Source organism: Malaya genurostris, chromosome 3 (genome assembly GCF_030247185.1).
Source record: "Malaya genurostris strain Urasoe2022 chromosome 3, Malgen_1.1, whole genome shotgun sequence".
Lineage (NCBI taxonomy): Eukaryota > Metazoa > Arthropoda > Insecta > Diptera > Culicidae > Malaya > Malaya genurostris.
The window spans coordinates 24,665,928-24,683,950 of record NC_080572.1 but is presented as its reverse complement, the minus strand read 5'-3'; the positions used below and the strand labels follow the sequence as shown (position 1 = coordinate 24,683,950).

Sequence of the window (18,023 nt, the reverse complement as noted above, 5' to 3'; positions counted from 1 at the left end):
ATTCGTCTGGCCGTGTTCCAAAGAGTGCTCATTGAGGTTTCTCTTGACAAACCTTCGACAAAATGTCTCCAATAGCTACATTTTTTGGCTCGAAGTATGCTCTTGTACTTGGTTTCTAAAACCATAAGTTTTTCAAAATTCTGAGGAGTTCCTCCTCCCCGTTTTAGAAACGTCTTGCAAGCATTTTGTTTTGCGAGTTTAGCCTCTGAGAACTCTTTGTCCCACCAGGGGTTGGGAGGCCTTCTGTTAGTCGTTGGCCCAGGAAAGCGTTTAGTTTGGGATTGTTCTGCGGCCTCCAGAATCGAACAAACGAGGAAGTCATATTCTTCAAGTGGAGGGAGCTCTTCCATTGAATTCAAAATACTAGAGATTCTACTTTGGTATTTAATCCAGTCGATATTTTTTGTCAAATCATATGGAATACTAGCTGAATTAGCAATACATTTGTTACAGCTAATTGAGATGATGATTGGTAAATGATCGCTACCGTGTAAATCAGGCAATATTTTCCAGGTGCAATCTAGTCGAATTGATGTTGAGCAAAGAGATAGATCTAATGCACTTGGGCGTGCAGGAGGTCTTGGGATCCGTGTCATGCTACCCATATTTAATACCGTCATGCTAAAATTGTCACAAATGTTTTGTATTAAAGATGATCTGCTATCATTGTAAACGGAACCCCACATCATTCCGTGCGAATTTAAATCCCCCAGAATCAATCGTGGAGCAGGAAGGGCTTCAACCATTTCATTAAGCTGTCGCTGTCCAACTTGTGCTTTTGGAGGAATATAAACCGAAGCTATGCAAATATCTTTGCCTTTAATGTTTATTTGGCAAGCAACAACTTCTATACTAGAAGTTGAAGGGATGTTTAATCTATAAAAGGAACAGCATTTCTTAATTCCCAAAAGCACTCCACCATACGGAGAGTCTCTATCGAGACGTATAATGTTAAAATCATTAAAATTTAAAGCTATGTTTGAAGTAAGCCATGTTTCGCATAAAGCAAATACATCACATTTTTGACTATGCAATAAAATTTTAAATGAATCAAGTTTTGGCATGATGCTTCGACAATTCCACTGCAGGACAGTGATTGTATCATTTGCGGCGGGTGATAAATTATCCATCAGAAGATACAAAACCTGAGACAATTGGCCATTGAGCTGATAACTGCTTCAAAAAATTTCTAGCTATTGGAAGGAATGCCATTATGAGGGTCTTTAAGGGTTCAGATATATTGAATGCTGAGAAAATCCATTCAACAATTTCCGAAAACTTCAGTAATCCTGTTGGTGGCTGTGAAATGGAGCCCACAGGATTATTACCTTTTTCTGTGCTAGATCCTGGATTGGTTTGTGAATTTGACAAACCAGGAGGCACAGTCTTTGGTTTTGACTTTTTTTGTTTAACACGGGGATCTTTTTTTGAAGATGAAACTTTAGGTGTCTTTTTTGGTAATTTGGAAGAAGACTTCTTTCTCTTAACTGACCCTTGGGTAGTGATAAACGAATTACCTTCACTATTTTCGTCAGAGTCAGAGTCCTCTGGTTCCTCTAGATTTGAAAACCCGTTTTCGGTTTCCAAAGGGGGGACATCAATGACCGTTTTAAGCATTTCTGCATATGTGCGCTTAGACCGTGCTTTTAAAGAAAGCTTAATTTTGTCTTTGTGCACTTTAAATGCAGTGCATACTGAAATATCCTCATGAGGACTTTCCCCACAATAAATACATTTTTCAATTTCCTTGTTGCAATCATTATCTTTATGAGGTCCTTCACACTTAATACATTTTGGTTTATTACTACAGTAAGTAGCTGTGTGTCCGAATTTTTTGCAGTTCGTACAATTCATTACATTTGGAACAAAAAGCCGAACAGGGAGGCGAATTTTATCGACATAGACATATAACGGCAACGCAGATCCGGCAAATGTCACTCGAAACGAGTCTGATGGGCGATAAACTTTTTTTCCCTCTTCATAAACTACTGAGTACAGTTGTTTGCACTCCAGTATTTTCACACCCTCAAGCATAGAGTTCTTGAAACGACCAACACCATGCTTGAGTAAATCATCTACCGAAAGACTCGCTTCGGTAACAACACCGTCAATTTCGACTTCTTTGGAGGGTATGTAAACTTTATACTCTTTATTGAAATGTTCCGAAGAGACAATATCATTCGCGTGTTTCAAACTATTTACCACAACACGAATTTTATCGTTATTTACTTTTATGATCTCTTTGATTGAAGAGAATCGTGATGTCAAACCTTTAGAAATTTGGTAAATGTTTAATGGCTTTGATATACGTCTAAAAAAGACTATCCAAGGCCCAGAAGAGCTCTCCTGATATTTTTTCGTTCGTGGGGGTATAGGATTCATGCTAGGATTTACGTCCATGGATTCATCCATCACATTAAAATTTTTAATCAAACTTTAAAATAAAAAATGAAACCAACACTATACAGTACTCAATCAAAAGGAAAAGAAAAAACTTCTACCTTGAAATTGTTGTCTATCTCCGTTGCACTGCCGTGTAGATCCTCGTTGCTCTAGATGTTCTTGTTGGATGCTGATTGTTGGATGTGATGCTACTGCTACCTGACATCCAGCACCACTCGATTTCCGATATACTTTTGTCTTCGCCAGCTGCAACCAGCGCAGGTCACCGGTGTATACCTGCGTGTTGTATGGCAGTGGAAAGACCGAGTTGTCTTGTCTCCTTTTTCCTTGTGCTCCGCACCGATATGCTTCTGCACCGAAGTGCCTTCGCACCGGTGTGCCTTTGCACTCTCCTGCTTCTGTGTGCCTTTGCACTCTTCTTCTTCAATGTGCCTTTGCACTCTCCTGCTCAGCACTTGTGGCTGTATATTGTGGCCTGGGTAGAGCTTGGGAAACGCCCTTTGTTGTTTCCTTCACCAGCTTGGCCCAGCACTAGGGCTCTCTTATGCAGCACGATTTTACGTTTTAACGGCTGCTGCCAACAGGTCTCTACCTGTAGTTCAACCGTTGTCGTATTTAACGCGTGTAAACTAACCAGCGTTATTAAACTGTACGCTTCTATACACAACCTTCTCGGTTGAACGGCTATTACTGAATGAATTTGAAAATATATTTTTTTTTAGTTAAATTAAAAGTAATGTGGCGAGACTTGTTATCTAATCTCCCATTTTCTTGTCACCATATATAAAACTTCTCTCCTGAGAGACATAATTTGTGTATGCCACCTTATATCTCGGTTGTACATATGTCATAACTATTTTCAAATAGATTATTATTCATCAATGTTCCAGTTGAGCTAAATTATTACTGTCTAATTTGAAAGTTGCATCACGCGTTTAAGTTATTCGATCAAGAACAATCATTAAATTTCCTGCACTGTTCCAGGCCAAAATCGCTGGATTTTCCCTTTCTCTTTTCATTTGAAGACAAACACGAGAAAAGGTCCTAAGTGCAAATGACAGTTTCTCTTTGTTTACTTTCTCTTTCGAGTATTAAAAATTACTGGAACTTACCGTAATAATTGAAAGAGAAAGTAAATCAAGAGAAACTGTCATTTGCAGTTGGGACCTTTTCTAATGTTCATCGAGATTTTCGTCACATTGACCGGGAAATGACGTCCCCTTTTGTCCAAAAATGATTTACACAATTATTATCATTTGTCGCCTATTTTGTTGTGACTCATATCGGTGTCGAAACAGGGGCACGGAAAGTTTAGTTGAAATCTCATTCACCCTCTAAAATGACAAAGTTCTGGATGTTCACCCCATGTGTTTATTATTGCGAGTATTGTTTATTCATTTGGAGAGTACTTCCCCCTATTGAATTTGTCGAGTATTTGTGTTACACAGATGAAAATATTTTATGAATTTACATCTATTTTACTGTACATATTTGGAGCAGATAATTAAACATAAAGTTATTTTACAATCCTGTAGGCCAATTAATAATATAGTTTAATCGTAAAACTAAGCGTTAATTGAAAGATTATATTCATATTCATTGAAAATTCAATACAATTCTGTTTAGTTTTGCATCGATGACGGTTTTCAATCAAAAGCTCGATTCAACCCATGTCTGTTCCATGTTACTATTGATTTGCATATCGTTTAAATTTCATTATTTCTTTCTGTGTAGGTACAGTCAGTGCATGACTCAGCTCATCAACATTAGCCAAACCATTGCCATAAATGATCTTGTTTTCCAATGGTTAACGCCCCACTTAGTTCTACTCACTGGCATATTATACGGGTACGATATTTTTGAAGGTTGTTTGCCCAAATCGGATATCGTATGACAATCTCGTGGCAATCCGATTAAATGAGTATAGATTGCTTTCCTAACCATAAACTACAAACTCAAATGTACTATAAGTATCTAATATATTTGATTCTATCAAAATAAGAAAAATTGTGCAGGTCCAATTTTTGAACAAAAAAATAAATGAGCTTCAATTTTTTTGCTGCGTGAAAAAATGCTATGAGCAAAAGGTCTGCCATTTTCAGCATCCATGAGTATCGGTGTGTTTGTCTGTTACATGCTTATCAACATGCTAGTTCTCCGCACTCTCTAGTGGTGGACAACACATATAATTACAAAAATTGCTCTGTGGGGCTACCCAACAAATCCAGCTTTGTCTGTCAGTCGATTTATTTCTCTTTCGACAATGAAAGCATATTTCTTCACTTCGAATACCCTTTAGCGCGCACGAATGTTTCAATTCATCTCCGTGTAGGTATACAAGACGAATGGCCTCTTTCGTGTCGACCGACAAATACGTTAGGTTGAGTGTATTTACTATTCAATTTACATTCGGAATTGAAATAATGAAATTCTTTATCGCCCGTTGTGGTCGTGTTGTACAGCTCTCTTTTTGCCTTTATATACAGAAAGGTATTAGAATCTCTAGAAAAAACGACTCTCGAAGCCTCGGAGACATATAGTGTTCAATACTAGTCGACTCAGCTAAACGAGATCGGAACATGTCTGTGTGTGTATGTATGTGCATATTTTTTTTATAACTTATTTTTACCATTCAATTTTCTACGAGATAACTAAACTGATTTTTACAAGCTTAGGCTCGTTTGAAAACGGGTCATTGAGCTAATTTGAAGGTTCTGGAAATATAATTGTATAGTGGCGTAACCGACAAAACGCGCTAATTTTTACCGCTCAATTTTTCCAGAGATGGTTTAACTTACTTCAACAAGCTTAGGCTACTATTGAGCCATTGATTCAGTTCGAAGAGCAAATGGCTATCACTTTCGGTTCCGGAGATATAATGGTTCAGTGACGCAACCGAAAAAACGCGATTTTTACCGCTCAATCTTCTCAGAGATGGCTGACTGATTTCAATAAACTTTGGTTCGTTTGAAAGCTACTGTTGAGCCATTGGTCAAGTTCGAAGATCAAATGGTTCTCACTTTCGGTTCCGGAGGTATAATTGCATATTTGTATATTTTTCTCATCGGCTCACGGCTTCACGGAATTTGGAAGTAAGACTTATGTGATGCGGATGCGACCAGTTAATGTTGTTTCAGATAAAGAGATGGCTTTTTGGTCAAAACATAAAAATGTTCTCACCTAATTACGTGGTTTATTGTTTATTGAAATGTCTATGTATAAATTAATTTATTTAAAAGATGTTTACTTCATTTATGTATGAAATTATTTTCCTAACAGTTTATAGGAAAAACAATAAAGCTATACCGCAGAATCCCACAGAAATATTTGCAAGATTTCAATATGAAACATGATTGACGTTTAATAACATTATCTAATAATTGAAAAAAATATGAAAGCATATCCGGAGTAATACACAAATAACTGTTCAGAGAATACAGTATTTTCACGTCGTTGTTTAAAACCCCAATATTTTATAAATGAAAATGATTAAAAATATATGAATTCAAATTAAACTTTAGGAGGGACTCTCTACTTAAAGTTAGCTATTCGAAAGTATAGCATTTAAAACATTAATACGACTTTCATTTCTGCAAAAAAAGTTCGAATCATACTCATAAAATGCGTTTATAACGCCATTTCAGTTTATATTTGAACGGCTGGAAGAAAAAATCGGATAAATGAAACTTAGTTTGGAAAATCCGTTTAAGTATTTTTGAATGCGGAAACTGAAAAACACATTTACCTGCTAAAACCGGATGAAAACATTTGTTTTTGGAAGGATCGGTTTAGTTTTTATACGGGTTTTTCAAAATTTACCTTCTGCGAGAGTGATAAGTTTTTGATCATGAATATCTCTTGTTGTATCTAACGTATCAACATAATTATTGCTAAATACCATCGGAAATATGATCACAATTTTATTATAAAATTTTCAATTGTATGACATAATCTCAAATAATTAAAAATTAAACTTTTCTAATGACGCGTGACTTGAACGTGTATTGCAACAACATTGAAGTGTTTCAATAGTACGCTGTTGAAAAACCTGTCTGATTTTACCCATGTCAGCATCAGCCAATCAGAACGCGCTCTGAGTACGAGAACAAAATATCTGCTACTATTCAGCTGCATCGATATAAAAGACGAAAATGATGCCTTTTGCTTCATTCACATTCGTCATCTAACACTCGATGTGGATAGACGAATAACCTACTACGACTAATTTCGATTTCGTTTTATTTTTTATTCGCAGTTGTCTACCTACCCAAGCTATGGGTAAAAACCGCCATAGATCCGAGAAGGATCCAAAGGATGCTAAGCGTCTGAAGCCAAGTGATGTACAGGTAAACGACCGTTTGCTGAGTAAAAACCAATATGCTGATCTGCCAGTAGATGTCGAAGAGGAACTGCAGAAGAAGGAAAAAATGCCGCCTTTCTACCTGAAGGGCTTCCCACCAACTCTACGCTCGGATTTCAACACACTGATCAGCGAAGGACTACAGGCAACAATCCGTTTATGTACTGAAGGCTACAAAATAACTGTTCCGGCTTTGAACCACTACAAAGGAGTGGAATGCTATCAGAAGCAGACAAAAGCGGAATACTTCACACACGATATTGCCGCCAACAAACCTATGAAGGTTGTACCACAGACTAACAGACAGGACACTCAAATTAGATTCTTCAATCATTTTAACGGTCATTTCGAATATTCCATTATTTGGGACAGTACTCACATGTGTCATGATGGCGCCACGTTACCCTATCAAAAACATCCTGTCTGTCATCTAGACTGTGTTTATTTTTTTCATTTACCAACAGAGTTGCCATTTATACAGAATTACCTGTAATGTATTGATTTGTATACGTCCATGCGAATTTCATGCAGGATACAGATTTAATACATATTGCCAAAACTATATACATAATTGTGCCTACTTCTCATCCTCCAACGCAATACAAAATCGAACCCGTTTTGTTACAATATTTACTTGCTTCTGGTCTGCCGCCACTTAATTTCGGTTGAAAACTACCAACACAATAAAAAATAGTCTAGATGAACAACGTTGAGTCAAATAAATCATTACCTTCCAACATCGCGAAAATGTAAAATATATCATCAACGAAATCCAATAATTTATTGTGACGATTCATTTTCAAATATTTTGATGAAATCAGGCATCCCTGCAAGCAGCTGATCGGTGTTGACAAACGAGGGGAAACCTACTAGTAAAAAAACTTTTACATAACACAAGGGGTGTACAGATAGTAAATAGTTCGCGCAGTATAATATTGGTGGAACTAGTGCATCACGAAAAATTATTTTCATAAGAATTTACTTATACTGTCATGTCTGTTAGTCTGTGGTTGTACTTCGAGGACTACCCGACATGATGGAAGCCGAACTAAAGCAGGCACTGTCGGAGGCTGGATTAAAGCCTTTGATGGTGTTTAAAATGAAGCGACATAATACGGAGAAAAAGTTTAGAGATCAACTGTACCTGATTCATCTGGAGAAGGGCTCCATCACCATGAGTCAACTGAAAACGATTAAATCGTTATTTCACATAATCATCGAATGGCAAAAGTATAAACCGGTACATCGGGATGTCACACAGAACTGTTTGAACTACGGCCATGGAGCGAGGAATTGCCACATGAAAAGTCGGTGCGGGAAATGTGCCGAACCACACAATACCAACGATTGCTTACTAGATGACATCGCTGAAAAATGTGTGAACTGTGATGGCGACCATCCATCTACTAGTAAATCGTGTCCCAAACGTGCTGACAACAGGCGTCCCGTAAACAATCAACGCGCAAGAATGTTACACAGAAGGATGAAATTAATTTCCCACGGCTCCCACCGAAGAGGGATATTCCGAATTTGCCTCCACTTCCTCGCAGCAATCCAAAAGATTCAGCCGCTGGATCACAAAAAGAATCTTCCTCAAAAATCCCTCCTGGATGGGGCAATAATCAACCACAAGCAAAGGATGACTATGGTGATTTATTCTCTGCTGAACAACTGATCGTCATTTTTGAAACAATGACAACAAATATTTCTTCAAGAGAAGAATGCCGATATTGCTATTTTAACTGAAACTCATCTTAAACCTGAAATTTCTATTTTATTTCCAATTACAGGATTCACAGGCTCGACAGGACAACTACAAGAGGAGGGGGAGTTGCCATTGCCGTTAAACGATCCATTCAGCACAGGCTTCTGTCAGCCTTTAAATTGCAACTTATAGAAGCCATCGGAATTGAGATTACAACGACGATGGGACCCATCATCATCATTGCAGCGTACTGCCCCAAACAAACAAATCTTCGAGATGGTACGTGTGCATCATCGAGGCGAGATCTGGCTATGCTCACTCGACGACAGAACAAATTCATCATTGCTGGGGACCTGAACGCACGGCATGAGCTGTGGGGAAACAGAAGACAGAATCGAAACGGATTCGTACTTGCCGAAGATTACGAAGCTGGACAATACAACATCCTCGCTCCGGATCAACCAACGCGACTTTCCAGATCGGGAGTTCATTCCATTTTGGATATATTCATCAGCAACATCGCTATAGACAGCTCTCCGGTTGTCTTCAACGAGCTATCTTCCACCACTTTCCAGTAATATTGACGTTGGGATCTTCACCAGAAACAGTGCTTATTCAACCTCGGAGGAACTATTATCGCACCGATTGGGTCCAATTTCAACAAATCGCCGACCAACATATTAATATCGATCTGCCACTTGATTCCCCGATGGAAATCGATGCGGCCCTATCTTCCTTCCAGCATTCAATCACAGTCGCTCGTGATAGGACGGTTCCAGTACAACATATGCCGGGTTCCTCTCTTCAAATCGACAGTGTCACCAAGAAACTCATCTGACTTCGAAATATCTACCGGAGGCAGTATCAACGAACTGGCATCCTAGATAGGAAGACTTCTTATAACAACTTAACTAGGATAATCCAGGAAAGGATATCTGAGCTTCGCAACAGGAACTTCCAGCAAAAGCTTCGAGAAATTCTCCCACATTCAAAGCCCTTCTGGTCCTTAACGAAGGTGCTTAAGAAAAAACCGAAGCCTATTCCTCCTTTGCTGCCACCCCAGGACGCAGCTGAAGGAATACCTTTAATCACACCAGTAGAAAAGGCAAATGCGCTAGGCAATCAGTTTGTGTGTTCTCACAATTTAGGACTCAACATTGTTAGTCCACATGAAAGAGCCGTTGCTGATAGCGTAGCTGAGGTTGACCAATCAGACAGCTTAGTTCCTGAGGAAAGTAGAGTCACTGCGAATGAGCTGATGGCTTTTGTGAAAAAATCCAAAAATATGAAGGCCCCCGGTTTCGACAACACATTCAACATTGAGCTGAAACATTTGAGTATTCGCTCATTTGTCTTCTTAGCTAAAATTTTTAACAGGTGCTGGGAGCTTGGTTACTTCCCTTCAATGTGGAAGTTAGCTAAAGTTATTCCAGTTTTGAAACCGGGGAAAGATCCTTCCTTTTCCAAGAGCTATCGACCCATCAGCTTACTCTCTGCCCTATCCAAGCTGTTTGAAAAGTCAATACAAAGGCGAATTCTTGCTTTCGCAGATGAACAGAATATAATTCTGGAAGAACAGTTTGGGTTCCGGAAAGGAAGATCCACCATCCACCAGCTCACAAGGGTTAACAACGTCATCCAGCAAAACAAATCAGTGTCCAAAACGACTGCCATGGCAATATTGGATATTGAAAAGGCATTCGATAATGTGTGGCACGATGGCCTGGCGTTTAAACTGCATAGGTATAATTTTCCGATGTATCTTATTAAAATTATCAAAATTATCTTGCAGATAGAGCATTCCAGGTTTCTCTGAATAATGCACTTTCAGAAAGATTTACTATTCCCTCTGGTGTACCCCAGGGAAGTATCATAGGTCCCATTCTATACAACATTTTTACATCAGACATCCCACCTCTTCCGGGTGGTGGTGTTCTGTCACAATTTGCTGATGATACTGTCATTCTTTACAAAGGTCGTGTCATTAATGCTCTGAAGAATAAACTACAGACAGGTCTGGACGCTTTAACGGAATATTTTACAAGCTGGAAAATTGTGATCAATGCAGCAAAAACTCAGGTCATCTTGTTTTCACATTCAAGATCTCCAAAACTTGTTCCATCAGACGAATGCCGAATACGATTCGGTGATGAGGTCATCCAATGGTCCGACGAAGTTATCTATCTAGGACTCACCTTTGACAGACATCTGATATTCAGGTCACAAGTCTGATGCTATCGGTTCGTAATGCCTCAACGTCGTTCGATGAAATCTCGGCTGAAGTAAACTGGTAGAGCGCAGTTATCGTTGTGAAGCACGAAAAATGAGTAGAAGATAAAATCTTCGGTGAGTCGAAATCCCCGTTGACCAGTTTTTCCACGGAAGTAGCTTGCTGAATTTTCCTGCGTCGTTCCAATGAGTCGACAGCGATCGGGATACGATGGAAGCTCCAGCGGGTTCCGCCAGAGAAGGTTTATTAGAGCAAGACGAACAAACGGTTTCAGAACGCGTAAGTTCCATGTAAGTTGATATTCAGATATTTTTCATTAGGCCTATTGTATAATTTATCAACCCAGCGAATTAATGTTTTCTTAATTAGAAGATTGTAATCGATTGTGGACGCTATACGCCACGAACGCCTTCATAAAAGGTTTACAGTATTTACTTATAAAGAACTTTAAAAATAATTTCATACACATTTAAAACTTAATTTTGATGTCGGCGAAAAAATATGCCGAAAACGAACGGCGAAGCAAAATTTCACTGAAATTTTGGCTAAGTTAGCTTTGTCCAAAATACTCGGATTATTATTTTCGATTTCTCGGTAATTCAAAATGTTATACTGATATTCGATTAGGTAAACTACCGTATTTACCAGCAATTGGTCGTTTTACCGAAATCAGCAAATTAATGAAATCAACTTACTGGAACCTCAGTAAACAGCTTTTAGACAACCGAAATTCGGCGATTCATCAAAGTAGCCATTTTTCTTCAGTGCAAAACTAAGCGATGTATATAAGTGCATATGTTCATATGGGGAATGAGTGGAAATTTAAATCTGAATACGAATATAGCAATATGTTTCGTGATATTAAAAACAAACTCGTTCAATGTTCGACAATTATTCGTGACGAAAAATCATTCTTACGGGACATTCTTACGGGATAAAGATCCTCGCAATGCTAATATACTGCATGCAACTTATTGGATTCCGGTATGATATATTCCCTTAAATATTCAATATTTTATTGAGTTTGTAACAGGAATATGATTGTCTGCGGAAAATAAAATTGTGTTCCCTGCAGGAAATAACATGAGAGTGCATCCATTCTACTGCGTATATATTTTGCAGAATATTCTTCATCTGATATATTGTTGCTGTTTATTCCTCTTCCAAGCATGTCTACCGCCACCATAATATAGAAATCAATAAATCTATGATTTATGTTTTAACTGGAATGTTTGTTTTATATTTAAAATTTAATTTTAATGAATTGTTTGTAATCTCGTCAATAACTCGCGTGCATGAACACCGATAACTTCGGTAATTTCTCTCCAAAAGCGACGAAAATCTCGATAATTTATAGTCTTCCCCAAACCGACAATCTCGGTAAATGTAAATTATCTGTCAAATAGATAATACCGAGAGTCTCAGTTGTATTAATGTTTGCTGAGCACTCGGCTGTTCAAATGTCGGCAAAATATTGCCGTGTGTAATATTTAATTCTATGTCAGAATGTTTGATGTAACTTATCCGTACTTTAGTGTCGGTGCATCGTTTCAAATGCTAGTAGTGAAGAGAGGGAATGCTTGCACAATTCACAAAATCGTTCAACTAACTGATAATCGGAAGTGTGAAGGAAACGTGCCAATTTAATTCGTATTCATGACATCCATTACATTTTCCACCCGCCTTCTTGTACTATGCACTGCAAAAATTATGTTTTTAAACGATTTTTGAATTGCTAAATCCGTATCCAGACTTTGCACTCAATATTTTTATGCCGGTTTTGTGTTAAAAAAAAACGGGGTTTCCAAACTAAGTTGCAATAATGCGGTTTTTGCATTCAGCCGTTCATTTGAAATGATTTCCTATTTTTAGGCATGATGCCTTAGTTTAGGAAGGGTCGTCAAATGGTGAGATAACTAAGTCCTCACAAGTTCCTATCTCATGCCTCCCCGTGTGTCTAAGATGACATTTGGTCAATAGAACGGCGTCGACTGGGTGCTATCGTCTTCTGAGTTAGTAGCAGAATGAGAGGGTGCGAAATGGCTTATAAGTTAAAGCCCATCCTAAAGTGCATTGTTTATTATAGTATATTACAACATAGAATTCTATTGTAATACATCATTTATTATATATTGAAATGAGTTATATAACATTATATTATATATTATTATTATTGTTATTATCATTACTGTTATTATTATTATTATTATTATTATTATTATTATTATTATTAAAAGAAAAATAATATTATATTTCCTACAATACTGCGACGAATCCACAATTATATCACTTACACTGCGACATTAACTGTTATATTGTATCATAGCATATTATTTCATATATTATCGTCTTACATTATTTTATGTTATGTTATATTTTGTTGCATGGTATTATACTGCATTGCATGATATTATGTTATGTTATATTATATTTTACTGTATTATATTATATTATATTATATTGTATGATGCACAATTATATCGACAACGGGAGGGGCAAGGAGTGCATCAGGCTATCATACAAGTGAATGACTGGATGATGGAGTGGATTACCAACCTGAGTCACGAGGAGGAAGCTTTGTGTTTCTTCCTGAAGGTGAATGAGTTAGACGCACCCTTCTAACAAACAAACCATCAGCGGGTTTAAGCTGGTATAGCGAATTTTTTTTTATTATATGGCCGGATGTTCTTGCTGAAAGGCGCCGGGTCCTCAAAACCTATTTTGGTCTTTTTAACAGCACTTATATGAAAGCTATCTGATAATCAAAATCGGATCTACTGTAAGTCTATCCGCATACACTGGTAATGCCTTGAACTGATGGTGGCTTCATACGTACATACATACATACATACATACATACATACATACATACATACATACATACATACATACGTACATACATACATACATACATACATACGTACATACATACATACATACATACATACATACATACATACATACATACATACATGATGCCTTAGTTTAGGAAGGCCGTGATAACATCAATACCCCTGAAGTAAAACTTATTCACTATTGTAATATGCGTTACGTTTCAGTTTCAGCCAAAAAAGACCAAATAGTTCATGATCCTAGAACTATTGGTCTTGGTGTATAATCATAACATGATAATGCACTCTTTTTCTGATATCACGACTCGTTTTGTTCATTCGCAGAGTCGGAATTCTGTCCGTGTATGATCTCATAACTGTAATAACCAGACTATTTAAATGGCAAGAGAAAGGCATTATCAAACCACTAGGTGGATTGAGAATGGTTTTTTTCTTGCTGTTGTGTCCCCCTCCTCTTTGCTTCTTGGGTATGACTGTTACGATATCTTCTCGATAGGGCGTTCGAGAGGCGGGTAATTTTTGTTTTATTGAACAAACTTATTCGATATTTAACACACTCGCATATTTTTGTCTGGTTTTATATGCATAAATAAAACGCGCTTCGAGGGTGTATTGATGACTTCTCGTAATTCCTCCTCATTCTCTCACTCTTTGACTTGATACGACATGGAAAACAGTATATATCTTAACAGAGAGTACCGTCCTTGCTTCGTTTTCTTTTGCATTCTTTTGTGTACCCTATTCAATTTATACAATCACTTCAGCGCTCTTCGGGTGATGCGTTTTGTCGAATGTGAGAGATTGGTAGTCAAGTATAACTCATGGTAATAACCAGTGAAACGGGGGTAATTATCGTTGTACACGTGTATGCGTGCAGAAACGTTCGACTGAGTACGCTGTGACTTTGTACAGTCATCAAATTTTATTGAAATCAGAACTGCCCTCGAATATCTTTGAATGTTTAATTTCTAATTCGCCGATTTATTTTGCATACTACTTGACTATTACCATTCCTATCTTCTCATAACATAATAATTTGACATTATGATGTTCATAATCGGAGTCTATTGTGCTATTGTAGGTAAAAAATGCTAGCAGACATTACTGTCCATTTCATTCGAATTTATCCAACAACTGAACTCACTAAAGCATTTAGTTATCTTCAACCATACAAAAATCCAGAAATCAAGACAAACCGAATGTCCTTGTTATAGTCTCGTATTAGAAACATATTGTTGACGAAGTAATTCAGTGGTAGACAATTAACACTGTCACTGCACAACCAAGGATATTAAAATAGCTCCGTTGTGTCGTGATTGGCGTAGTATACGAACCGTCAAGTCCATACTGCTTTCGTAAATCAAGGTGAAAATATGTGTGCTGTTTTAGAGTAAAATAAGTGTAGGATTCAGCGTACAAAATCCAAACGGCAGATTTATTTAATTTTTATCAATGCATCATTTTGAAGCATGTCTTATAGTGCCGTTTTTTAACTACTGCATATTTGTGGTTTTAAACGATTTGTTCAGATCAGATTCATGATATTTAAGGTGTATATCACGCGGCTGCAAATAATCTAAAAGCTAAAGTAGGTAATTGAATCGTGGAACTGTTGACTGGCCACGTTGTATTAGGCTTCGATTGGTTGTCGTAACATCGGTTAAATGTCGTAAAGCACGTAGGCCCCGAAAACATTTTGCGCGTCGAATGGCATTTATTTTTCGAACCCTCACTAATTAAGGGCACATTGGTAGAAAATATGATACTCTACACATACAAAGCAATATGAATCAGTCATGCTATGTTCCGGAAGATACGATGGAAAGAGGGAAAAAATCAAGCGGTGCCCATTCGTATATCCAATCGAAATGAGCTAGATACAATAAAATCTTGCAGCACCTTTACAACCGCAGCAGTAAGATACAACTTGTGATCGGTGCTTGATTACTGTTCGTGCTCGCACGCTACTTGCAAAACAGGCCAAACACTAGCTGTGATGCACAAAGAGTGTCGAGATACCCTCTCCCAATTATTTTGTTCTCTTTTCTTAGCCGACCGCTCTCTGATGCTATGGGAAACCGAAATTACAACCGTCTCACCAACGACACGCGTTGTAGTCTCTTTACACTTCATCCATTTTCATTTCATTATACGAAGCCAAAGTCTCTCGATTCTCGTGTCATATCACCTTTTCATGCTTCAGGAAATTATAAGTGGCTGTGACGGCTCGATGAAAAGTATTGTAATCAATAATGATGGCTCGATGAAAAGTATTGCAATAAAAAGAGACTTGCATTTCAAAATTGGCAGTATATAGAGATAATTGTTCGGGACAGCTCGATCGATGATCTGGTACCTGTATGATATTGGGGCAGTTTCCAGAATCGGTCGCTATGATAAGCAGCCCTTACACGTGACAATATTATTGTCAATCCAAATTATTGTCAATACCGTCAATCCAATTGACTTGGTAACTTGAGTCCGCATTTTTCGAACAAATCAAGCGTTTGAAGCTTCAAATATTGCAACTGAACATTGAAACATTGAGAGGAGAGTTCATTGCACATATTTGATAGTTTCTTCTCTGTAGAGAAAGTATTGTCGGATTGATGAGCAGTTTTGATTTTTTGACAATATTTTCGTCAATCCAATGAAGTTTCCATTACACGATCAAAAGTATTGTCAATACTCCTTGTATTGACGATAATATTGTCTCGTGTAAGGGCAGCTATACTGGTGGTCCACGGATCCCTGGCGGTCCACGAAGTAGTTTTTGTCGTGAATACGACTTACTTTACTATGGGGCGCCTTTTCAAAATTAACCATATGGAAGAATGGGCAGAATTTAATCGTGAATATCTCGACTTGTATGAACGGCAGCAACATAATTCTTTCACTATTTCATCAAAAATATAATCAGGAATTTAGGATAATATTTTGAACAGTGTGAGATAACCACAAACAACTCAAAAATTAAGTTTTCTCAAAATTTGAAAACAACGCGAAAAACTCTTTACTTTCGCTTGGGTTTTTCGCGCAAGGACGACGATTTTGAGGTAGTCAGGCACATATCTTCAACTGAACGATATAAAAGGGGAATCGTGGTCGAAAATCGATCATTTCTTCTTGTGGGTTGGATGGAAGCAGACGTCGGGGCGAGAAGACGCATTCAAACAGCGGCATCGGAGAGCGCACCTTCTGCGTGGTTAAAAACCTCAAACGCTCAGGTCGTAATTCTCATTTGCCTTCCAGTCGTCAAGGCGAGAAGACGCATTAAACCAGTTTCGCATCATTTGGCACGCTAGTTTCAACTCAAACAAGAGCGATGGCATCATGCAACAGAGCTTCTGATCGTTTGCATTGAAGAGAAAGAAAAACGAAAAGTGGACATTATATAAAACCAGCCGTTCTAATGGCTCTAAATGTTATCTAAAGAACTATTAAGATTACTTGTTTGCAAATCGAAGGTAAAAATCATCAGTTTAGTGAAAATACAAAATATTTTGATTTGCTTCGTGCACTTTTCGCTGTGCGAAGATCGTTCGAGAATTAGAAAGTATAAAGAAATCGTGTCAGTTTTATTCGTATTTACGACATCCAGTTATGTCTCTGACATTACACACCCGTACTTTTTAGGTCCGCAAATCATTTTCAAACTCTCAGCAATTGTTTCTAGCAGTACGTGTTGTTGTGTTGCCTCAAATTTAATGTAATAATGGTTTCAATAAAATGATCATGTTTTCGTTTGCTTAAATCTGTGTTAAATTTTCAGTTGATACTATGTAATTTTCGAAATAGAGTGTAAATATATTTAATTTTAAGCATGGGGGTCCGCGAAGAACTATTAAAGTTCCAAAAGAGTCCGCGATATAAATAGGTTGTGAACCACTGCTTTAGTGTGTTCTAAAATTGGATGATTGGATCCTATACAACTCTTATTAGTCAATCAACAGGTCTGTCGAGATCATCAATCATCCCAGTGCAACGAAAATGCTTATTTTAATATTACTTGAAGCTATAAAATTTATTAATGAGTTACGATTCCGTCTACCTTCCATAATTATGTTGAATATGAATAGATCACCTCAGAACCGGAGTAATATTAATAAATCAATGTTATTTTAGTTCATATTGCACACATGAGAAGTTACTGAAAAAGTGAAGCTGCTCATTTCGTCAACCCACTATAAACCGATACAATGAGCATGTCACGTGCGGCGAACCGCCTGCTGTGGGTATTTTCCGCTTTACGTTTTTGTTTGTTTTGCTATCGTCAGCAGTTAGTTCGGTTGAATATGTTACCCAGCGTATGGATTTAATTTTTGTTTCTTTATTTGTGAATTATTTTCGCTTGATTATGCCCTCTCGGTACGATGAACGGACAAATGAGTGAGTATGGTTCGCATCAATACAACGAACAAAAGGCATTCGCCACCGAATAGTATTTGTCCGCCTGCTCCTATTTTGTGGTGA

General features: G+C 37.6%; 1 protein-coding gene across 5 annotated transcripts in view; it reads left to right on the top strand.

Annotated features, from left to right (window-relative positions):
• Positions 1-18,023, top strand: part of LOC131435977 (GDP-fucose protein O-fucosyltransferase 1) — a 137,406-nt gene that overhangs the window by 56,782 nt on the left and 62,601 nt on the right. For 2 of the 5 annotated variants that reach the window (XR_009230560.1, XR_009230561.1), the window contains exon 1: positions 17,410-18,019. The exons of 1 other annotated variant lie outside the window; for it this stretch is intronic. Coding sequence is in view for 2 of the 4 variants with exons in the window: in XM_058604303.1 (XP_058460286.1) it covers positions 17,924-17,939 (16 nt within the window). In the remaining 2 variants the exon portion in view is untranslated. Of the gene's footprint in view, positions 1-17,409; positions 18,020-18,023 lie in introns of those variants that run through there. 2 more of the 5 variants (XM_058604303.1, XM_058604305.1) reach the window with 2 other exon arrangements.